The following is a 25,513-nucleotide window of genomic DNA, read 5'->3' as shown; positions in this document are numbered from 1 at the left end:
TTTGGGTTCTTGTTGTCGTTCAAAAGCATTTCATTTCTTCATGTTTTGGTTTTTTTTTTATTTATTAATTTTATATTTGTCTGAAAAAAAATTTGTAAGCGCCAATGTATTATTATTATTATGATTTTTCTACGACCACCCCTCAGTGCTGTCCACACAATTTTATAGCATATAAAAGGCCTTTTAAAGATTCTTGCCATTTAAAGCGTTTGCCTATTGGTGTTCTGTTAAACACAAAAAAAAAAATAAAATAAAATTGAGCAGCCTGCTACCCACAAATGTTTATAGGCACACAAATGTGCAGCACAAATTGAGACAAATTACAAACATAACCATTACCGTAAAAAGTTGTCAGTGTAATTCGGCAGGCAAAAACTATGCGGCGGTTTCCATTTGAAAAATTGAGTTTAGTATTTGTGAACAATTTACATATCCGCATTTCAGTTATTTTCATAATTGCAAAACCACAAATTCACTTCAGTCCAGTTCAAGTCCCCTTCCACGCGCCGATGTGGCTCGATTTTGTTTGGTCAACACTGGCGCAGACCCAATTTGTAAACAAGTCCATTGCATGACCACAAAAACTGGCTGACTGACTGACTGCCTGCCTGGCTGCCTGACTGACTGACTGCCTGGCGCAATGGTGTCGCAAACGAATGCGAAATTTGTAATTGTGGTCATTCAATTGTTGGCCGTCGAGAGTTGTAGGGTAAATAGTATGGCTGCCATTTAAAGTGGAATTTACGAGGCTCAAATAAAAATTGTTTAAATGTTTTTCTATCCATCGCTCACGCACATATACGCACGCAAACATACGCACACGCACATATTTATGTACACGCATGCCAATGTACTCATTGATTCCCACACACGCATGGGCTCGGCTCGGCAGTACCACTGGGCCTCAAGTGTCACACACCAATACAACGGCCACAACAACAGCAACAGCAGCAGCAACAATCCACACCCATGATGATGATGAGCGGAAGTCAAAGAATGTTAACAACACTGGCTGCGGCACTGAAAGCAACAACTTCCGGTGCGACAACAAGCGACAATGGCACCGGCAACTCGAACGTCGAGGCGTCGACCACTCCGAGGCCAACAGCAATAACAGAAGCAACAATGGTGGCCTCAGCAGCTTTGGCTTTGGCAGCGGACGGCGTAAGAGCCGCTTCAGTGCCGTCCAGGGAGGTGTTGTGTGGTGGCGCGGGAGGAGTGGCCTGCGGTGAAATAAACGGAAATCCGACAACACCGACCGCATCGGCGGCGACATCGACATCGGCATCGGCATCGGCATCGGCATCGGCAACATCGGCATCAACGACATTTTACACAAATGTCATGGGAAATTGCAATAGCCACAAAAATAATGGCAATTCCATGAATGATAACAAGTGCTACAACAACAACAACAGCAACTGTAACAAAATGAGCAATTCCGGCAATGGCGGTCAGAAGCAGCAGCAGGAGCAGCCACATCAACCAATGGAGTTGAATATATCAGTAGCCGGGCCGATTGCGAGTCCGGGTACGGGGCGGCCGCCGCCACCCTTGGGTCCCGCCTCCCTGTTCTGCGGCAATGGCACAGCAATGGATGATTTCAACTTGAGTATTGCTGCCGGTGGCGACGGTGGGCTTGGGGGGGGAGGCGGCCACTGTAATGACGGCTGCAACACGGCTGCCATGTATTCCACAAATACCAACAACAACAACAGCAACAACAATTGTATTGACCACAACGGCAATAGTAACCTAACTAATTGCCTGAATGGCAACAATGGCAGCACAAACAATGCCAACAACAACAGCAGTATGTTTGTCACTATGCAGTCGCATGGCTCACTCCTGCAAAAGCAACAACAACAACAACAACAACAACAACACATACAAATGCATTTCGACACGCACTCGCATACACAATTTCCAATCGAGGGCAACTCGCCGCCTTGCAACTCGACGCCCCCCCACGCCATCCACATCACTGCGCCACGCCACAAAGGCTGGCACCAAATGTGACTCCGCGGCCGCTGTTGCACTCGGGCTCCCTATGGCGTTGCCATTATCATTGTCCCTGCATTTGCCGATGTCCTCGTCAGCCTTGACTTGCCGCACCGCCGCGGCATCAGACGCAACGCAGTGTGCCTATTGTTGTCAGCCAATTTGTGATCGTTACATAATGCGAGTCGTGGACACTTCATTTCACGAGGGATGCCTCAAGTGCGCCACCTGCGCCCTGCACTTGCTCCACTCCTGTTATGCGCGCGATGGCAAACTTTATTGTCGCATAGACTATGAAAGGTAAATATTATTTGCTCATGATTTGCAATATGTATGCGTATATATATATATATGTATATGTTTGTATATACACATTTATTTGGGTACCGTTAGTATGTTTATTGTTTGAATGGTTATGAAATGTACTTACATATTTCATATTTAGTAGATATGTATGTAGGTATGTGCATTTAAAAACAAGTACAGTATAAGTACATAACATAAAACCAAACAAATGAAAGCTTGAAGAGCTTTAAGGCGTTCAAGTAATCTAATTAAATAAACGCTGAATCCCAATCAATTGTCAGGGCGTATACGTAATATTTGTGTATTGCTCTTAGAATTCGGTTAGAGGCAAAATATTTCAAATATTATACTAGTAAAATTTCAGTTACTCTCACTTCATTATTAGACAAAATTAATTACTTTTTTCTATGTATAAATAATTTCCACGCAATTAATTATTCATTCTATTACACCGTGCCACAAAAACAGGAAAATTTCAAAAACACGCGAAAAAATCGATATACTCACGAAACTATAGGGCAAATATAGTAAAACTGTGTTTTTAAACGACTTCCAAAAAAGTAGGAGGTTATCTGTTCGTCGGAATATTTTTTTATTTTTTTTTTATTTTTTTTTTATGTATGTTACCGCATAACTTTGGACCACGTCAACCGATTTCGATAATTCTTTTTGCATCGGAATCTGGTTAAGATCCGATCAGTGGGTCATGAGAGATATATATATATATATATATATTTTTCTTATATGAGAGTTGAAGTCGGTTTTTTTTTTGCTAAAAATTACTTGTTAGTTTTTCACTCCGTCGTCAGGAATTTTTGTTTCATGGACTTTAATTAATTAATTAATTAATTTTAAAGAAAAAAAATCAGTGTAATATAGAGGCTGCGTTTCTTTATACATTCCGGATAATCCCATTTCACAGCCGGAATAAACAGAATGCATTTGAAATATACGTCAACTTATCATCAGGAACGTTCTAAAGAATAAATAAACAAACAGGTTTATTCCACACGTTCAGAATGAATAAAGAAATGCAGCCAGAATAAAAATATGGGTACCAAGTGAGCAAGAAAATTCTGTAGCATTTAAAAACAATACAGTTTTTTTGGTATACCAGGACGAATAGGTATTGAAAATGTGCTTTTAAAAATTTTATCTTTTTAAGTTAATAAAGTTTGCATATAACCGGCATGCAAGGCACTTTCAGTTATCCCTTCCTGCATTGATCTCTTAAAGCGTCATTGGAAAGCCTTCGAAAGGTAAAGGCCGATTGGCTCGAGGTGTTGCAAAATGATCTCTCACACAGATCTATAAGTCACGTATGAAATCTAAACAGTATCTAGTAAACAGTAGTAGTAGTAGTAGTAACAGTAACTAGTATCTAGTATTCATAACTTTAATCTAAAATTATTTCATCAAAGTTACCTTATTACATTTTAATGCATTTACATACATACATACATATACACATACTCACAGACAATTTCTGCGCAATCGATGCCTCGGCTGTGGTCACAGAATCGCCTCTGATGAGCTGGTTATGCGAACTTTTGACAGCGTTTTCCATTTGAAATGTTTTGCCTGCGTAGTATGCGGCGGCATCTTGAAGAAGGGAGAGCAGTATGTGGTGAAGCAGGGTCAACTATTCTGCCGTTTGGATTATGAAAAGGAGGTGGAAATGCTGCAGGGTTATGGTAGGTTGGAAATCACAAAAGTCGAAACTAAAAATACGCTAGTTTTCATTCACCATTTAGCTATGAAAATGTTTGCAAACTTGTTCGTATGTACATTCGACCATACCAGAAAAAAAGTTCGCCTTACACCTCTGGTTCTAAAAAAATTTAGGCAATTTAGAAAAAATATATATATTTTTTTTTTGCCCGACCGCAGTGGTTGGTTTTTGCATTTTTCGTCACACCTTCTGTATTTACAATCGGATTTGAAAGTAGCAGTTTCTTTTCTTTAACCTCAGGTACTCTGTTCTGATACTTACCAACCAGATCTCAGTTCTTATCACCATAACGTCTCACCCCAATGCCAGTAAATTAAATATCGCAAAAAATCATTATACTTTTGCTAAGGTAATATTTCAAATATTCCAGTAGAACTATTTAAAAAATACATTAGGGCGGGTTGATTTGTATGGATGAAAAAAAAATTAAAAATCGTATAGCAAAAACGTAATCTACATTAAATTCTAAGAAAATTATCTGAAGAAACCATGGGTCTAAAATCAAACCCTATTCCGCGCTTCTCGACTTGAAAATTTTGTTCCTCTTCTTTCGCTAAAATTATTTTCTTTTTTTGAAATATATTTTGTTTTATTATATTATATTAAAGTTTATGCAATGCAGGTTTTGTTTTGAGACTAATCAAAATATTCAATTATCAAAAAAGCAGTTGAACCCCAATTTGCATCTCCTCTGATTTGCGTGCTTGGGTGAATATTTTTTTTAATGAAAAAAAATTTTGAGTGTAGAAAAAATATAAAGTGCAAAAGAACTACCTTACTAAACAATTTTATTCAGAAAATTCGATTTCTTTTTGGAAAAACCTATTTTTTCTAACATTTATTTTTTTGGCAAAGGCAGCCATATAAATTTTCAAGTCGAGAGGCGCAGGTTAGGATTTTATTTTAGATACATGGTTTCTTCGGAGAATTTTCTTAGAATTTTATATAGTTTACGTTTTTGCTATACGATTTAAAAAAAAAAATCAACCCGCCCTAATATACATACTTTATGGCTTTTTAGTGAAAAGTTTTTACATTTTTTGGTGCACCTACATATGTATGTATGTATGTAGGATCGCCAAACAATAAAATGTTTTTAGGAAATTGCCCTGCAAAATACTCAGAAATAGGACTCAGAGGTGTACAGGGAACTTTTGTTTGGTGGCGTGTAAGGTGGAATGGTCTAATGTACATATGTGTTTATATGTATGTATGTATGTGCCCATGTGTTGTTTAATTTATTTTCTCTCTACGCGCAGATTTTTATGGCGACGACTTATTTACGCCGAAATTGGATGGACGACGTGGTCCTAAGCGACCCCGCACCATTCTGAATACACAGCAGAGAAGGGCTTTCAAAGCATCTTTTGAGTTATCGCCAAAACCATGTCGAAAAGTAAGAGAGAATTTAGCAAAGGAGACTGGATTAAGTTTAAGAATTGTACAGGTAAAGATGCGTTATATGTAAACATATTTTTTTTTGAAACATTAAGGGTGTTCACACCTGCCTGGTTATCTTGTTATTTACCCGTATTTTTTATTCAGTTTATAACAATGAAATACACTAGAAAATAATAATTTTTAACCAGTTAGTCTAATTACCAGGAAGGTGTGAGTGACTACATTATTTTATTATGGCTTAAAAAAATAAATAAAAAAATGTGTGTAATCATACTAATACTAAAACTAAAAAAATAAAATAAAATAAATAAAGGTAGATCCTCTTGCAGAAAACTGTATTAAATTCCGCTCAAACTTATGTACACTAATAGCCAACACTTCTTTGCTTACTCACCACATTAGGTTTGGTTTCAAAATCAGCGTGCCAAGGTGAAAAAAATCCAAAAGAAGGCGAAGCAGGAACACTCGAAAGGAGCTAGCGACTCACAAGATTCTCAAGAATCGGACAGTAGCAATTTGGCGAAGATTAAAGACGAAGCTCACAGTGACAGTGAATCGCTGCTGGATTCGCCGTTTTCCGCTTGCATTGGCAGCGGAGGCAGTGGTGGGGGTGGCAGTGGTGGGGGTGGCAGTGGCGTTGGCGTTGGCGTTGGCGGTGTATCCTCCTGTGCAGATGGCGCTGTAAAAATGCGCTCTATCAAAGATGAAAATGAGAATACGTCATTTAATTGCATGGAAACCAATAAAGGTGCGTTGCTAACAATATCAAAGGAGGTAAGAGACTTGCACTTGCGCTTCTTTGACGCTACCTGCTACTCTTTTACGCTTCTACTAGCACTTATTTACGTAAATATGTATTTATGCGCAGTTACTATGTAAATGCAAAAGAATCATAAAAGTGAAGCAAGCCTGTTTCGTGAGTGCCCAAACCGGCATTTTTAGATTATTTCCTTTGTAGTCACTTAAAATTAAGGCAGTCGCGTAAAAAGTGTGTGAATATTTTCAAAGTTAGTTCAAATCACTAGCACCAGTAGTATTTAATTCGAATTTCCATGAGTGCTTTGGAAAAATATTTATAAATTTTTTTTTAATTTTGTTAATATTTATAAAGTCTTATAAATGCACGAAATTTTCGCGATCAGCGATCGTACAGATCGTAGTCCTGGTCGAGTCGGGAAAGCCCTTGGATATCGCTTATTTTCTGACGGAGTCTTGTCCGGAAATAACTCGACGTAAACCTTAATACATATTTTTCCGAAATATTTGGCGGAAATCTTTAAATAAAATATATGTTATAATTACGGTGGAAAAATGATTGAAATCGGTTCGCGTAGTCAAAAGATATCGGCGAACATACAACAAGAAACCAAAAAAGGTTCCGACGATTTATAAACCTTCTTCGTACACACATATGTAGATATATATAAATTCAAAACTTTAAAGCCGTTTATCTCGAGTTTTGCTTTTTTGACACTCTTAAAGTAAATTAGTGATATTTAAGTACATATCGTTATCTGAAATGCACAAAACAACATCGTCGAAAAAGTCGTGACTAATATTTTAATTTTTTTTTCATAAAATGATGTGGGGAGTTGTAATTCGATGAAATCCATCATATAAATCAAAAAGCGAATTTTGAATTTTTTATTAGTTATGACTTTTTGCATTTCAACCATGATTTTTGTTACGTATTTTTGCATTTCAGGTGAAAATATGAATATTGAAAGCGTACCTAATAGTTTTATCGATCAATCTGTTTTTTAAGAAGTAGGTATTATCAAGTCCTTTTTTGAATAAAAACCCGCTTAGAAATTATAAATGAAAAAGAAATATCTTGCAGAATAATTGTGGGGAAAATCTCAGTTGGAGTGAAAATCATAAAAATTATTTGCTATTTCTAATTTCGTTAAGTCCTTTATATGCACTTTCAATATTCTTGGCGAAAAATGTAAAAATATTCTTCTTTCTGAATTTATTATTCAACCTGAAACTGCTTAATACACATCTGAGAAAAAATCCGGGTTTGGCCCATTTAGTATCGTGATGTTTTTTTTCTGAAAGCTATACAATGCATTTTAAAAAATATCTCTTGCTCGAATATCTTATTTTCCAACCAAGAGATTTCAATTTGAAATTTTTAAACTACCTCGGTGCATTTTTTAGGTCATCTTTTGAGGGGACAATAGTAAAATTCTTTAAATTTGAGAAAACCTAACGGCATGTGATAGAGCAAGAGATATAATTTAAAATAAATATTTTTCGTGTAACAAAAATGTCGCTATGCTACATTTTTAGGTTAGTTTATTTAAGTAGCTGGATGAGATAGAGCAATTCTGGATTCAAGCTCGAATTTAGCGGCGAAAAATTCATTAGAAATGCCTGGTCCTATCTCAGATAAAATCATGAGAAGCCTCTTTATCGCAGAAAATCCTCGAAGCTTTGCCCTAGCTTGGCGACGGGCGTCCCTTATAAGAATAAAACCCTTTTTTTCAATTTGTCAGGATAATAAATCGAACCTGGGGCCTAACTAATGGTAGTAATCACTCGGTCGTTATTATTCCCAGCTATAAGTTACAGTTAAAAAAAAAAAAACTTTCAGAAGAATTAGTTAATAAAACTGCATACGTTGACTCTGCTGCATTCGTTCACAATATGCCCTAAATCTTGCATTTCACTTACGATCGACTCTGCTTCTATTTTCAGAAAACTGCAACAAGATGAACGAGCCTTTCCTGAGTACCGTACTCGGATTGAGCTACTCCACATTTCAACAGTTAATGGGGCCACTCACACAGTCGCCAATGGTCAATCCCATCGATCGGCTCTACAGCATGCAGAATTCATACTTTCGGCCGGAAGAACTGGGCTACAGCGGTTGCTCTAAGGACTTGGTTGAGCCTTAAAAAGAAAAGAAAATTCGCAAAAAAAAATCGTGCACTGCAAATAAAGAAGCATTTTAATATTATTGCATCGATAGGAAACTCCAAATAATATTTTACAAAAATAAGCACGAAAGGAAAATAGCAAAATCAAAAATCAAAAAGGAAGGCACAAAGTAAAGCGATTAGCAACTATTAATAGCGTATAATTTAATAGAATAAAAACAAATTCGTTGAAAATAAATTTTATTTACGTATTTAGCCATTTTATGCTATTCTTTAACTAAAGTACTTCAACACACACACACAGGCAGACAGACAGACACACATACATATGTACATCTATATGCACATACAATTCAAAATAGGGTGCTTGTATGTATGTATGTACATACAAACATAGATTCCAACTGACAGAACTCCAGAGATAATCACGCGTGTCATCCAATGTTCCATGTCGTTTGTGCATTTCAGTTTGCTATTTGCAGGTGCAGGTAAAGAATGTGTTCCGCCAAGTTGACAAAGGCGCTACAACAACCATTGCCACCCCCACCCACTCGTTTCGACCGCCCGCCCACCCTCGGGCATTTCGAGCCAAGCAGATCAGAGGCAAATGAAAGTGGGCGCTGACGCGCGAGCATGAAATTAGTCACATTTGACAATATCGAGAGTGTTTGTTGTTCCTATATCTCGACTGCACCATGTTGCGCTCGCTGACTGAGAAGGCAAGCAAACGACGATTAGACAGACAAACTAGTGAATGGATGGATGGATGGTTGGGTGCTCGGCTGCACGGCGGCACGGCTGAATGGGGCTATAGGGCGAAACACATTGAATGAATAAAATAGCTGAAATGGATGAGATGGTTGAAATTGATTAAATACGCAGAAAATCAAAATTTGTCATGCATTGTTCGCAGGCGACAACTGTTGTTGGAACGAGTGTTACGAGCTACACACTTACTCGTACGAGTGCATGTATTTAATGCTTGATATTGTGTGACGAATAACAACAGCGAAAAATTCCTCGTCTCATGAATTGTAACAATGGTAACACTTGTGTTTGCACTGGAAAAATATGCTTTTGCTGTTATATGTATGTATATGTATGAATGAAAATATATACATACATATATGTGCTTAGAAATGTCAAGTTAAACAAAACGAAAGTTATATTTGCAGAAAATCAGTGAACTCAATAAATAACAATTTGGATTTTTAAACACATTGTGAGCAAAGACATTTCAGCGAGTTCACAAAAACAAACGAAATAAGTAACGAATGAGTTTAAAAAATCTATGCACAAAAATGTTTAGGTGCCATAAGTAGCTCGAAGGAAAGGGTCATAATCAGGAGAATTTAGCATTGATGAGCACACACTCCAACATCAGTTATTCAGTCAGAGAACAGAAGACCCATTTGAACAAAAAAGTGATGCTGAAGTGAAAGCAGCGTTTCAACGATAAAGTACGGCAATAATCCTGCTGACGATCAACGTGTTCAGAGCGCCGGTTCCCAAAATATACCAAATAAATAAATACCAAAAAAATATTAAGGATATCACAGATCAGCTGGTCATGATCCTCAAATCCTTAAAAGCAACCACTCAGTACACTTTCAATCTGCTTTTGTGACAGCTACCAGAAGCTCACTTTGTGGCGAATAATGAGGCCGCCCTGCACATGTAAGTACCCAAAAGTGGATTTTCAAAAGTCGATATAAATATGAACTTTGACCTCATTATGCGACCGCATGTCCAAACTTGAAACAGCACCAAAATCCATACGATTATAGGGATTTTCACTTAATTGAGCAAGTGACCGGACAGTCGAGCAAAAGAGCTGATTAACTCAAACCGACGAATGTTGTGAAAGTTGTTGCTTCAACTGAGCAGCTCTTTTATGCGAGTACCAAGACACTTGGATCAATTTGGTGAATACCTCTTATGTAAAATGACTTTCGAGCATGATCACTAACTCCATCAAAGGACCTACCAGATGTGTTCGAAGCCAAACTAAGTTTCAAACCATATGCACCAATCATTCTGTCTAAACTGCCTTAACTTACTATTCGGTTTACTAACGATGCACTTCGTCCGAATAACCAATTGCCGAAATACAACAGGAGCGAAACAAAGAGAAAGCTAAATGAAGCAACAATGCAAGAATAGAAGTAGCATTGCTAACTAAATTGACCGCGGCTAAAACGTATGAAGGCGCCCGAATAGGGAACATTTTTTAGTCTCTAAGATTTCCTTAGAGCTTCTACGGATCGAATCAGGTCTGTAACCAACTTAGAGCTTAGTGCTCAAACTATTTTCTTCCAACAAAATATTTGACAATAACTATCTAGTACCGGAGAGAGCGTTACTTAAGTTTAGTTCGGGTTAGGGTCCTACACAGACGCGCTCGCGGTGTGACCTTCGATGATTTTTCCTTACAAAAAAAAACAAAACTATTGTGCGTAAGTATATATGTATACATACATACATGCATACATACATACATATGTATTTATGTATATCACCGTCATTTGTTGCAATATGTGTCACATTAGCCACACAGTCGGTAATTGTTTGCGGCTCTACAACGATTATCTGAATAGACGGTAACAAGATTGTTGCACCCAGAATTTAGCTTAGCTGTGCTTCAGCGGAAAGGCGAAGCCTCGTAATGACATTGTTATAGACAAAACAAACTTATTTTCATCCGAAGCGGTCGGTGTTCAGTGATTTGCTGCTGATTACACGGCAACCTCCCCCGAATTTGTCACCGCCGTTTCCGAGTGCTGAGTTCATACGAAACCTTGCATTGGTGGCGGACAAACAAAAAAAAAAAAGAAAGCGTAAAATAGTGGTTGCCGTAGTTGTGAACAAGGCGTAACATCCTTTGCACAGATCATTAATCAATTTTGAACAGAGCAAAGGATATTAAAAGCGAGCAGGCACACACACACAAGCGCGAGCTCGTACACGGGGGTAGTTCGAAAAAAAAATGCTAGAAAATGTACATGCATACATATGTTTGTAGAAAAGAAGAAAGAAAGTTACGCAACCGCAACAAACCCTCCGCATCCTGCCCTGAATTCGGCACTTGTTTACTCGTATTTTTATGCATTTTTTCTGCAGTCGTCAGTCGTTTGAATTTGATGTATGCATGCGAGTGTGTGTGTGTGTGTGTATAGGGATTGTGTTTGTTTTCCTACATCACGTCCGGCCAGTGTATATGGCGCTGAATTGTCGTCCTTGTGCACCGACCAAGTGACAACTCGACTTTTTCAAACCAGTTTTTTTTTGCCTTTGGATTTTTTCCGACTTGTTTTTTTTTCTTGCTATATGGCCACGTGCTCAATGATACGCTGTTTTTTGGTGCTGCCCCCCGCCTTCTTCACCGCGTATGAAAGGATTTGATGCTAACGTTGCACATGCTCGACGTATTCAATCGCTCGTGAATGTGTAAATTACGCAATTAATTACCATTTTATCGACGCATTTGAATGCACATCACGCTGCTGAACTGACGTCGCTGACATACGACCAAGCGGCACCGAGGAGCACGACTAACGAGTATATAACGTGTATATATGTATGTTGTGTTTTGGTGATGTGATTACTTTCAAACGGGTATTCGGTATTCGTGTTTTGGGGGGATTTAAGGGCTATTTTTGCGGCTTGCAATTTGGATAGAAACTTATTTTCCAAAGAATTCTATGGGCTGGGTAAACGAAAAAGGTGTCCACTTATATTTTTTTAATTTCTCCCATTTCAGTTGCACATCATTTCATTTAATGGTTTTTTCATCGCACTAGGCTAATTTCAAATTCAAGCAATACTATAAATCTAACAAAGCTGTGATTCGAACACAAGAACGGGTTTTTGCCTAAAGTTGTATTCGGTTGTCGTTTTAGCTAAATGTACATACACTACATGAAACGAGTTTACATCATCCCCTTAAGTGAATGGCAATTCAAAGAGCGTCATGGTTTGTATTTGTGCGGACAACACCTGCAAAAAAAGAAGAAGCAAAGTTGTACGAGGAGCGAGGAACGCACGTGTCACATTTGTCGGGCAACTGTTGTCGCTGCATGCGATGCAAGTGCTATTTGATTGTGATGCGCACATGATTTTCGTCCGATGTACAAACATGCCATGTAGATATGTATATGTATGTATGTACATATGTACATGTGTGTATGTGTGTTTGAAGGAAATGTATCTGACTATGACTTAACTTAAGGTTGATTAAGAAGAAACTAAAGGTCACTATTTTTCTGTAAATTTTCTTTGAGAAAAGCTAACTATATTTTTATAGCTAACTATATTTTTTATAACTAACTACTTTATTTAAAATTATCTGCATATTTGTTTACATATCGTCGCCTGGGTAAAAGATTGTCGTATGTTAATTTCGGTAGGTTGTGCGAAATCGCGATTGAAGTTTGGAATACAATTTTTCAAAAACGCGAAGATAGATTTTCTCCAAGGTCTCTGAAAATGTTACGAGTTCGCAAAACTCTTAAATTATTTAATTTTTAATGTTTATTGTTAATTAGTTTTGAGTTTATGAAGGATTTTCTTCAGTAAAATTTTGTCGTAAGCGCCATTTGTCCACAATTTGCCAGCCACTTTGTATGAAATACGACAAAATATTATTAAAATATTAAAAAAATTTTAGTCAATATCTCGGAAACTAAAGGAGATATCTAAAAACTGATAACACCAATCGAAAGACCTTATTTCAAAATATATGACTGCATCCAGAACTAAAAATCGTCAAAATGGCGCTTACGACAGTCTTTTACCCAGGCGACGATATGCTACTGTAGGTGGTCCCATATTCAAATTCCGTCAGACAAAACTTCAAAATGATAATAAAAGATTTCGATCTACATTTTAATTGTCCCGAATTCGAAAAAGTATTTGTGAAGTGCAGAAAAGTGTTTACTCAAAGTAAAATAGCTATATATTTTATAGAAATACCGCAAATAAGCTAACTACAATCGAAACCAGTAGTAGAATAGCAATACCATTTTTACGGCTGTTCCGAGGTTTTTAATTAGCAGAACTTTGGTTAAATAAAACAGTAGCCAATTAAGCGAACTTTCACTAAACCGACAGTCAGCGTCCAACTTAGTCAGCCTGCTCGATAAATTTTATGAAATCAGCTGATCGCTTATTTGCGTGAACCGGGTTGTTATCGAAAATACTTCAAGCGCCGTTTTATGTTATGAAGTTGAGTTGAACAAACAGTTGCATTTAAATGGATTCGAGCTAGTGAATTTTCGAATTTCGAGGCATAAATGCTGTTCCATCAAACCTCTCTCCGAAATAAGACTCCTTAAAGACTCATTTATGACTCCAAATTTTTGCTGGGTACATATAAGTTTCACATGTATGTAAAAATGTGCAGCTTTTTAATTAGATTTCATCGAATATACTTCGTATGGAAGCAAATGAGTGGCACCGTCAACAAAAAAAAAATGTCCAAAATCAACGGTAAGGACTTTGTGACACTAAAATTGAATGGGCTATAAAACTGTATACTCAAAATCTTTCTAAGAAATCTAATTAAAAAGCTCGAAACTTATCAGACGCCATACTGGATCCGCCATTTTGAATATTGCAACTCTGACAGCGGATTAGTAATTAGTGACTCCGAAACCCCCCTATTACGAAATTTCGAGTCATTTTTTTCAAAGCTTGAATTTTGTCTGCACTTTTGGATTTCGGCTGCACTGTGCGTCGCGGTGTATAGGTTTTTCATTTTTCATGCTGTAAAAAGCCGCACTACAATCATTGCAGATTTGCGACGTTGAACCTTTCTAGGATTATTCCGAATCACACCTTTTTTGCTGTACAGAGACGTGTGAGTATCTTGGCTGCGGCAGTATAGTGATCCGAGTAAATCTTTAGCCTCCGATTGTATGTCTAGAACAACATGGTCAGTTTGTTTTCCCCTTTTTTCGATTTGGAGACAGGAAGGCCTCCTCTGCGTTGGAAAGATAGAGTGGAGAAGAACTTGGCTACACTTGGCATTTCCAATTAGCGTCAGTTGGCACAGAAGAGAAATGACTGGTGTGCTGTTTTGGACTCGGCCACAATCGCTTAGGCGGTCCTCACCAAAGAATAAGAGGATGTAGCCCAAACAAGAACGTAGAACAGCTAAAAATGTAATTGTAATTTTATCCTTTCACCAAATTTGACAAAACAATTTACAAAAATCGCAACTGACATTTGGCGGTCTGCGCTCTAATCGCTCCACAACAAAACAAAATCCATTTTAAATCCATTTCTTCCACCAACCTAAAGTCAAAAACAATGACTCAATATTGTGATGCAACAAGTGGCGGGGGAATTTTTCAACATTTATTTGTATTCATTTGTGCGTCCACTTGTATGTATGTATGTGTGAGTGCTCTGCTAAGCAGTTTTAGAGATTTAGATTCAAAATAGATTTAGGAGCACATCAACATACATATGTACATATATTTGTACACAGTTCGAATTGTCATTAGCATTATGACAATACTGCATTGAAACCACATTACCAAATTTTCAGTTCACATTATTTAATGGATTTTAACTTTATCTGTTTTCGCTTTTCACATTGTTTGAATTTATATAAAAGCTAACGGGTGATTGAAAATTGACAATACGCTAGCTATTACATACACATTTGCACACTGATGGTTGCTATTGCACGCTAACGGTTTTAACAGATTTTCTTTTTTTTGTTGTTGTTGTGTTTAACAATTCACAGTGTAGGGATATGATACTCGTGTTTTGGAAATTTAAACAAACAAAAAGTAGGACAAAAATATTAAATGATTGGAAAGAGACACGGCTTTCGCAATATTTCGGAAGCTCTATTTGCACCGATAGTTACAAAGTAAATTGCTGAGTATTGCGGATTTTAATAACGGTGGCTTATTTCATTCCCGGCTTATCCAAGAAGGGTTAATTGTCCTTGCACCTTAAGTTGCAATAAAAGGCCTCCTGAAGTATGTGCTACAAAAACTCTTCTGGCAGCGCTTTTATAGGTAGCGAAATCAGAAGGCATTCAATTTGTGCCACTCCATCCAAAAATGAAAGGAGAAAGAAATGCAGAATGGAGGGTTTCCTGATGCTCAGGAATGTTTTTTTGAAGCGCTTGTTGCTCCTGATATTATCTACTGGGCTTACAAGAAATTTGGGATCCCCGCAAAACTAATACATCTATGTAGAGCTCCGTCCAAATTTGGAAGGACCTCTCCGCGCCGTTTGAGACCAAATGAGGTTTTAGACAAGGCAAATCACTCTTATGCGGTATGTTCAAACTGACGCTAGAAAACGTCATAAGAGCTGCGAATCTGAATCGCTACGGCACCATGACAGATTGGAAATATCCTTTGATTCCGCATCCATAGGTGGACAACAAAAGCAAGGGCGTCCACAACACAATGGAACGACTAAGTGCAGAAGGACACAGGAAGGAAGGAGATGAACAACTGGCGCAAATCCGCAAAGAAGAGAGGCAACTGGCGACATTTTTTTGGTCTCAGCCGAAACCGACAAATGGTTACCTCAAACAAGCCAAATAAGAAGAAGAAGTTTACAAGATTCAGTTAGCGGAAGTCTCTGCTATTTGCACTGTGAAGTACTGCAACCTCAAATCTGCTGAAGATTAGCCTAGCAAAAATTCTTTGGGCTCGAAGCGCCTCAGTTCTGCAAGGTTCCTGTGAGACTGCGTTTCATTAGGAGCCATATCGCATAAGTATCTTAACCTCCTTCTGTGCTATAGAAAATCATTTTCATATCCTCGGCCAGAATTTGGATTTGGACTAACCGGCCTATTGCAAACTGATATTACCGTTAGCGTAGTGAACAGATTTGCAAATGTCATTTTCACAAGATACTGGTCGTTGGGTCCTCAAGCTGCCAAACTGGGTTTGAATACTTTGATCCCAACATTGGTCATTGTGCGATATATGTAAGATTCATAACGCTTATCAGAAGCTTAGCCCTTTTAATGCGTGTCCAAAACCAATTAGAGGCAATGCCTTGGTACTTTCACTAAAGAGTTGGCAACATAGTTACATATGTAAGTATATATGCAAGTTTATGTGTGGATTTGTAGGTATGCATGTCAGCTTGTAAGCATTTTCACACTCTTATCTGAAACGCACGGCAGTGCAAACACCTCATTCATGCCAGAATGTGTTGAATTGTATGCAAAGTCGAGTTACTGGACGGCGCCAAAGTACTGGTGGATTCCAAGTGAAATCCTTGATTGCTTCATTTGAAATTGTTTCAAGGATTTCGTGAGTACATGAAGCGAGGAGATCCTTTCATTGTCTTACGAGTGGCATGGCATATGCTAACTACAGCGTTTCTGGCTTCGGGGTCCCAGTGCGAAATATGACAAAAGAAATCAAAACAAATATTATTAATTTTTCTTTTCTTTTAAATGATCAATGATATTTAAGAGGTGGCAAGTGATAAGCGAACAAATTTTTGGCTATTGTTTTGTCTTCACAATATCCCACGTTCGCTCAAATCAAGTTTTTCGTCGAGTGATTCATCAATTTTCTACAGGGATGGATAGTGACTCAAGTTACTATGTTGCTGAAGCAGTTGGGTTCACTTCGTTGACGCCAACGTTCGCATTACTAAATACATACTATACTTCATACATATATGTAGTGCGTGTGTGTACCCACATGTTCGTGCCCTGTGGTGAAATTTCTCTACTTCTAAACTGGTGCGCTTCCAGTACATTTAGACCCAGTACTCTCTTTTTCATACAAACAACTGGCGAATTTAACATGGCGATGTCCTAGGAAGTGTCAATTGCCCCCCGCTGCATCCCTTTTTTGCTAGTTGTGAACTATGTAGTCCTAAATTTTATAATTCCGATCCAGTTCTATTATCGACAGACGAAAGAAAAAAGTAAAATGATTTTTCAATCTTTTCGGTTCTTCCGTGTGTGCGATTTTAAATTATTTTCAAAGAAATGTGTTTTCAATTTGAAATTAAATTTGTTTGAATGATTGTAAGAAATGTACGTTTACATACTTTTGGCTCTAGCTGAGTTTTGCAGAGGTGTTTGCTGTTATTGGTTACATTCCAGAAGGTCCCAAGATGTTAAAATGTTAACACAAATTTTTGATTTGTATTACCAAACTTACTATGAAAAAGCATCTGCGAAGTCCAGAATTAAGGCGTATTTAAACGAAAAAGCTGCCAAACATATATCTACATATGTAAAGTAAACAAGCGCCCTCTGCATCTCTTTTCCCATAGGTCCGAACTAGTTCTAAATTAGACAAATACGATCTAGTTCATTCTGCATTCCTTTTTCTATAGTTCCGTACCAGTTCTAAATTCGTCGCCTTAGATATACATATGTACATAGATTTCTAATTGGAAAAAGTGCCATAAATAAAGTTTTTCAAAAGTACCACATTTCGCTGATTTTGGTTTGGTGGAGTTACTATCGGACTGGTTCGGTTGCGGCGTTTCCCTACAGAGTGTCTATGAGTATCTACTATGTATGTATGTATGTATGTTTACATTTGAATGCACGTACAAGAGAACATATTGGTGTTTGCTAGCGCATGTAAATATTCATATTTGCAATAGTGTAACGTGTTGAAATTAGCATTTATGAATTCTCGTCCAAATGTCGATGTCGATGTCGATGTCGATACGGCTGTCTTGCTGCTTGGTGCTGACGATGGTAAGTAATATTGCCGCTACATATTGCCAATATCTAAAGACGATATCATCAACCGTTCCGCATCTATTATGTATATTTTGTAGAATGATTCGTGCAACATGGCAGCAAAGTCAATTTGCATTCAGACTTCATTTTAAAGCCAAATGATGGCGCAATTTTGCGTGAAACTTAAAGTTGTCGCTTCATTTAAAGAGACACGTGTGGGGAGTTGAAGAATGTGGTGGAAAAGAAAAGTAGCGCTGGCTGTTAAGGTACCTTTCAGGAAATATATGCAGTACCCATCCTGTGTACTACGGGACTATGTTTATTGCTTAAGTGGATTATTTACAGTTTTAAAGGTAAAATTTAAGACGAGCGGTCTTATGTGCACCTAGACTCCACGAGATTTTGGCATCTGTGGGGGGAAGAGTGTAAAAGTGAATCTCTCACCACCTACGATTTTTCTAAATGGAAAAAAAGAATACCCGGATTTTTTTTGTTTAGAAAAAAAAATATATCTATGTATATCTAGAACTGCCTCAAAGCCCATGGAGTTTCCCATGTATTTCATATGGAGAAAAAACACACAATTTTTCATTTAATCATTTTTTAATAGTAAATAGTTGTATAGGTCCCCCAAAAGCCCCATAAAATGCGATGGGGCACTCATAAAAAATGTTGTTAGTATTAAAAAATGGTAAAATAAGCAATTGAGTATTATTTCTGGAAGTCTCCTAAAGAGAAAACTATTGATTTTTAAGAATTCTATACCATTTCTATGAAAAACTGTTTTTCCTCATATGAAATACGGGCTTTGAGGCAGTGCTAAATACATACAGTATCGGCCAATACAATAACACCCCCATTTCAGAGTGATCCCTCCGCTACTTTTGAACCGCTACTGCACCGACTCCTAGATAAGTAGCTACTCTATTAACCCGTGGTAGTGCACATGGTAGTGCAGAGTCGAACCAGTCGGAAGCAGAATAGCGAAAAACTACGACAGAGGGCGCTTAAAATTCACGCAAGTGACTAGTTTAGTAACTGCCGGTAGTGCAGAGAGAGTCGATGGTGAGTACCGCCTAGGACATTGCCTTGTAAAAGTAATCGCTGAAATACACAGCAAGTAGTCGGTCGGTAATTGACGGAGTTTACCAGGTAGCTACCGATTCATCAGTCCCGTAGTCGCTCCCCCGTACTGCAGGGATATTGTACAGTTCATTCTCTAACAAAACTCTTCCACATAAAAATAAATGCGACAGAAAAAGTTCCAAAAAATCAACGGAAGTTTTTGGCTACTTGAAACTTGCACATTATTAGACTAAACCTGAATGTGCTATAAAACTGTGTACTGAGAAAAATTCTAGCACTTCTGAAAAAAAAATTGTAATTTGGATGAAAATGTTTGCAATATTTTGTACTATTTTAAAAAGTTTTAAATATGGGTTTATATGGGTTTTATTACAGAATGAACTGTACTTTAATTGAAAATTCTTAAAAATAAATAATTAAACATAAGGGGCAAACAATATCACTTTGAAAGGGGGTGCTATAGAACTTCCGACGTTCAAAGTTGCAAAGTTCCCCTGGGCGGGTTAACCGAAAGGAGGCAGTCAAAGCAGCTTCTTTAACTAGCTAACAGTCAGCTCTCGATTCTGAGAGGAGAAACCCAGAGAGTACGGAAGTCGGACTACCCATTTTGACGAAACTGTTTAACGATAAAAAATAATCGTAGACTAAATAACTTTCAAATTAAATTTTTTGTTAATATTTCATAGTTTAGGAGGAACACGAATAACATGGAGATTCGGTACAATTTTTCGCTGGCTTCCGAGCCTTCTGTCGCAGTTACGCTTTATTTCGCACTTGCCCACATAAGTTCTTTCCATTAATTTCATCTAGTGGTTGCAAATAAGACTGAGTCAAAAAACATTTTTTTTTTTTGTGGTAAGAAATCTAAAAGCGCCGATATGATAACAATGGTGAATTACATTTTTTTCGTTCCGGTACATGCACGGAAATGTTAATGCAAACCATTGCAACTTGATTTAATTCAGCAAAAGGATTTTGGCATCTCAGATATTCCTATCACATTGTGTGCGCAAGTTTTTTGTATTATTACATATTTCGGTTTGCCAGGTATTATATTTTTTTGGCTGCGGTTATTTGCATTTTTCGTGCCCGTTTGTATTCATTGCTGCATTTCTGCTGTTCCTTCTGCCCGCCGACAATAGACTTGGCGTGAAAATGTTTTCAAATAAACAAATAAAGTTACATAATTATGCTTAATACTTTCAATGCAACGCACGGTAAGAATTCACAAAAAAAAAATTTTAAAAAAAATTAAATAAAGAAAACACAAATATTACGAAGCTTTCTTCATGCGGAAACTAAAACCACCGTCTCCTAGAGATTTGCGCTGGGAATGCGCTTTAGCCTCATAGTTACACTTTGTACATACATATATACATATAAACCAGCATACCGACATACGGATTTATGTTGGCGTGGGTATGCAAAATAAAGTAATGCGATAGCCCAAAAAAAAAATATAAAAAAAATAAGTACATTCAAAAGAAAAACATTTGAGTAAAAAATTTCATAAAAATGTTTTTATTACATTTCACGCGAAGGCTCGAGTCGCGGAAAAGTGCTTATACGAGTGCGAGTATTATTCGTACAATAGGGAAAGACTTAGCCATGACTGCTGGTGGATGGATGGATGCCTTCCGCTTTGCTGAAAGTACAATGCGAGTAGATGACAAAGGACCACCCACACCCACACCCGCATCCACACCCACACCCAACACGACAAAGCGATACGATACAAGCGTGTAAGAAGCAAAAAAAAAATATAGAACCCAATTCCACTAACACAAGTCGCGCGCGCGAAGTGAGAGGGACGGGGGGTATTCCGCAGTACTTCAAAGCGAAATTCACAAGTGGTACTTTGCATTTTACTTACTTACTAAAGTACAAGGCCAAAAGGATATCTCGTCAACGTCTTGCCTTGGCTTCTTGCTGCTCGCTGCTTGCTGCTTGGCATTTACATTTTAATTTTTTATATTTCGATTCTTATTCTTTTTGTGTTCCGTTAAGCAAAATGCGGGGGAGGACAACAACTAGCGCCTACAACCCAAGAAGCAGTTGTCTTGGAAACTGCTCCTGCAAGTGCTCGAAATTTAAAATGGTTTGTTTTTTATTTATTTCGGTGATTACTTTAGAATAGGAGAGAATGTTTAATTTTTACTACGTTGAGAGCTCAAACAGGGTGCCACGGCGTATGCGAGCCTTCTGATGGATGTACATTGTACAAGTAGGTATATATACATAGAGGAAGTTCGACTACCTAAAATCCAAGATGTTAATACTACAAGTTGAACAGTGTTGCCAGAACTTTTTTCTTTTATTTTTTACCAAATCTCCAGAAAAAGTTACCAAATTGAACAAAAAATTACCAAACTTATTTTGTATGCAGAACTGTATTCAAGCTCGTACTGAAAGCCACAACACTAGAAACGCTTGTTGAGAATTTCAAACATCAGTGTGGCCGAAGAAACAAATTTATCAATTGCACGTCGTTAAAAGAAATGGATACTGTCTTATGGTACATTTGCATTTAGATATGCATCTTCATCCGTATAATGCCAAAAAATAACGGAAGGCGGTCTGATCCATCAAATTGTCATAGCACATAATTTCCCGTAGAGGTAATGTTAATTGGCCACCGAGATTATCTGATTTGACACTGTTTTCTAAGAGTGATTACTGTTTTTATGTTATGTCCAAGATAACGCCTAATATATGTAGGTACGTATGTCAACAAGTGGTCGAAAATATCTCAAAAAATCAACAATTGAAGGCTGTCCTGAAAGTTTTAGACTCACACATAAATAAATTGAAGTCCCTTACTGAATGTCATAGCTTTTTAAACGAGAACACATTGGCCACTTGCTAATGTGGAATCAGAACGAGCCTGTATTTACCTATGTGAGAGGAGGATCTACTCTACTGAACAAACATGTAGAATCGAATCGAAAAAGTTACCAAATTAAAAAAAAAAAAATACCAAATTACCAAATTTTATAATGAAAGAAAAAAATTACCAATTTTGGTTTAAAATTAACAAAGCGGCAACGCTAAAGTTGAAGTACCGGAGGCAAGGCTATCGTGGACCTACATATTGAGGAGAAAATTTAGAAAGTATCGGGACTTTTCGCTGTAGCAACAGTGCATGGTAATATAAGGGAGACATCTGGGCGAAAGTAAATGGATAGCTGCATATTATTACAGAGTCAATAAATATATATATATATATGAAACCGTTGTGTGGCGGGATTCGCAGTAGAGGGCCAGGATGTTTAAGCGACTGAACGACGGAAATTTGAGAGACCCTCGATGTTATCGGCATACCCCAGATATTGTGCGCTCTTATAAAAGACGTTCAAAAGAGATTCAGTTCTTCAGCTCTTATCATAATCAGCATCAGAGAGCTTGTACTTTAATGGCTCAAACAACCGTCCGCCCCAGCAGTTTTCTTTTAACTTAATCTAATTTATTTAGCTTAAATTACGGTTTTTTTCTATAAAGCCACACACAATTTAAATTTTGTTATCAGCTTTGCAAATTATTATTCTTCAATATTCCGCAAATCGATGAAAACAGCTTTGGACCAAAGATTTACTTTGCACCATTTCTGCTTTCTGTAAAATGAAATCATACATACATATATCGCACCCTAAATCAAAAACAGTCAACTCAAAATTTTTCAATATTTATTTTTTCTCTTACAACAAATCACAGGACCTATTTCTAACATCCGCAAAAACTTATTTTTCATGACTATCTTCTTTATCTGGAAAATGCTAATAAGACTGTTTTCGTTCTGCTAGCGCAGCATCAACAGTTTTTTGCCTCTCCTGAGCATTTGGAATTTTTTGAGTTGTGACTGTTTTTGATTTAGCGTGCGATATGTATAGTATGTATGTAGTTTCACTAGTTGTATTTTGTTTTTTTTCACACTGTAGCGCGTAGTCGGCAAAACTTCAAAGAAAAATGTTATAAAGTCACATTAACACGTACGACTGAGCAAAAGTTATTAATGTGGAGAGCAACACCAACAACACAAATAGCAAGCACATATGTATGCATAACTCACTAGATATTTGCTGTAAGAAAAATCGTTTCGTCAGATGTACATACTTACATATACATATATATATATATATATATATATGCATGCATGCATTAAACTTATACATGCATACTCTATGTGCATAACTACATTCCTTTGTATTTACTTATAACATAAAGATGCGAACACAAAGACTGTCTAGCAGAATATTCTCATTACTTACCTGTTAACTTTATTAAACATTTTTTTTTACCAAAAATAAAAAATTCGATACTCCTACTTACTCTGTGATCAGAAACTTCTATAATCAGAATTACCTACTTTGTTGTACCTGCATGCCGGCAAAGGTTGCCTCAGTTACCCTTCTAGTGGTGGTTCGTGAAATAGCGTAACACTTACAAGGGTCTTAAATTAAAAAAAAAAAAACTTGTAATTTAACACAACATGGCATACCGAATTGAATGTGGGCCACTTTACACAGCCCACAGCTCAGTTCGTCGCAGAGCACTCTAATTGTTCCTGAAAAGGGGTTTTTGAAGCGGCATGAAACCGAGACCGACGACTTATGAGATATACGCCATTACTGAAAGAATTCTTAATACCTATTTATTTAACTTCACAAGTTCCATGGACTATTTCGTAACTGCTCTGATCTGTGCACCACATTTGGGTGGGCAAGGGGCTACCGGGGCTACCTTGCACCTGCTTGTAGAGCTCCGCAGCCACCACCAAAAGGTAACAATCTCAACAGCGGAAAGCACAACAAATGCAAGGTAGGAAACAACACTTTTCTTCAACCGTCGAATCGCAACCAGCCTCCCAAAGGCAGACGAGAATGCTCCAACTGAACTGCAGCGGACTCCGGGGTAACGTCAAGGAGATCATCGTCTGTATGGGTCAACATACAATAATGATATCGCCATCTGACCCCAGCAAACATCAGTATATCTCCCGCAAAATTTAAAACACATAACTCATAGCCTTAATCGCAACCACCACTATGTCACTTCATTTTTTAAATGACAATCTTCATTCCACATCGACTTAAACACTGTACGGCGATGATCATAGCGGTTGGCAATTATCAATAACTTAGCAAGATCAAACATTTGAAGCCTCCCCAACCACCAAAAGCTATTTTCCCCAATCTCATACGCTGACAATTGAACGATATGGTCCACCGGCAATAGGATTGATGGCCGGTACTCGAAAGTAGACGGCTTTCTCGCCGATCTAGCTCGCTTCTTTGTGGCAAGGAGCCTTACGTTCTCCCCCAAAAAATCATTTTTACCAAAAGGAGGAAAGTGATCAGGCTGCGGTTGGGTATTCATGTCGACGGCGTTCCGATCTCGACTCCGGGAATTGGAAATAAATTACAAAGTCCTCAAGTAGCAGGCAACACTTGGGGCAAAGACGACACCGTCGCTGGCAACATACCAGACAATCGGCCCGTCAGCTCTAAGCCACAGACCTGTCAGAACACCGCACTCCGGACAGCTACCGCATCCCTTGCGACGCCGGCAGAACATCATTTGGATATCGAGGCGCAGATGCTTCTCTAACTACCTCAGACGATCCGCGTATAAACTCAATGACGAAGCAGACAATCTACGATATTCACCGGGAGACTATCACCCCCTTCACCAACAATTGCCCAGTCATCGCAGTTGAACCATCACCTTTCGCAGAGGAATAACTTCAGCTGGCTCGAGAAACACTCGTTACTTTGACGACCTGGATAATGTAGCAGGCTAAACTCTTGCTTATGCATTTTTTGCTTGTGAATGCAACCCACATGTCATAGACCACCTCTTGAAATGTTCCCTTAAACCCGAAACCGTCGTACCCTGGGCTTAACTTTAGTTTAGCTTGATGACAATCAGACAAGCCAAACTAGGCAATACATATAAGTGCCGTTGCAACGACAACAGCGTTTGGCACTTCTAATACAAAACATTTATCACAATGACAACGTTCCATCGGAGTATATCAGCATAGAAATCTAAATACATACATGCATACTTATAATTTCATATATTCATATTCCAATGTACCGATGTGCCAATATCCACGTTCAATTGCAATATTAGACCATTATTGTCTTACATTTATGCATATATACGTACGTACGTACGTAAGTATGTACGCATGCGAACTCATCCGAAAACATGCAAATGAGCAATAATCGCGCCATATCCCATACACTTGGCTATTGTTACATCTGTACTTACAGATATCCATCCATCTCTGTAGGTACGTCCGACGTCGTGGCAACAAGCCAAACAAATAAATATTTCAAGTGGTTGTTGTTGCCAAAAGAGTTGCCTTTGTGAAGCAGCAATAAAAACAATTGTTGCAGCAAAAAA

The 25,513-nt window shown here is 37.9% G+C and overlaps 1 protein-coding gene across 1 annotated transcript; it reads left to right on the top strand.

Annotated features, from left to right (window-relative positions):
* Window positions 1-870: 870 nt before the first annotated feature.
* LOC118753851 (Wilms tumor protein 1-interacting protein homolog) lies at window positions 871-8,374 on the top strand (the record flags this gene model as incomplete). The annotated part of the gene is made up of 6 exons (XM_036488723.1): window positions 871-1,971; window positions 2,003-2,301; window positions 3,787-4,001; window positions 5,299-5,486; window positions 5,843-6,188; window positions 8,144-8,374. Coding segments are annotated over 6 exons (2,349 nt in total), but the record flags the coding sequence as incomplete, so codon positions are not given.
* Between the last annotated feature and the right edge of the window lie 17,139 nt (window positions 8,375-25,513).

This window comes from Rhagoletis pomonella, unplaced genomic scaffold (genome assembly GCF_013731165.1).
Source record: "Rhagoletis pomonella isolate Grant_MI unplaced genomic scaffold, Rhpom_1.0 Rhpom_scaffold_02942, whole genome shotgun sequence".
In the NCBI taxonomy this organism is placed as follows: Eukaryota; Metazoa; Arthropoda; class Insecta; order Diptera; family Tephritidae; genus Rhagoletis; species Rhagoletis pomonella.
This window is presented reverse-complemented; position numbering and strand designations above follow the sequence as displayed.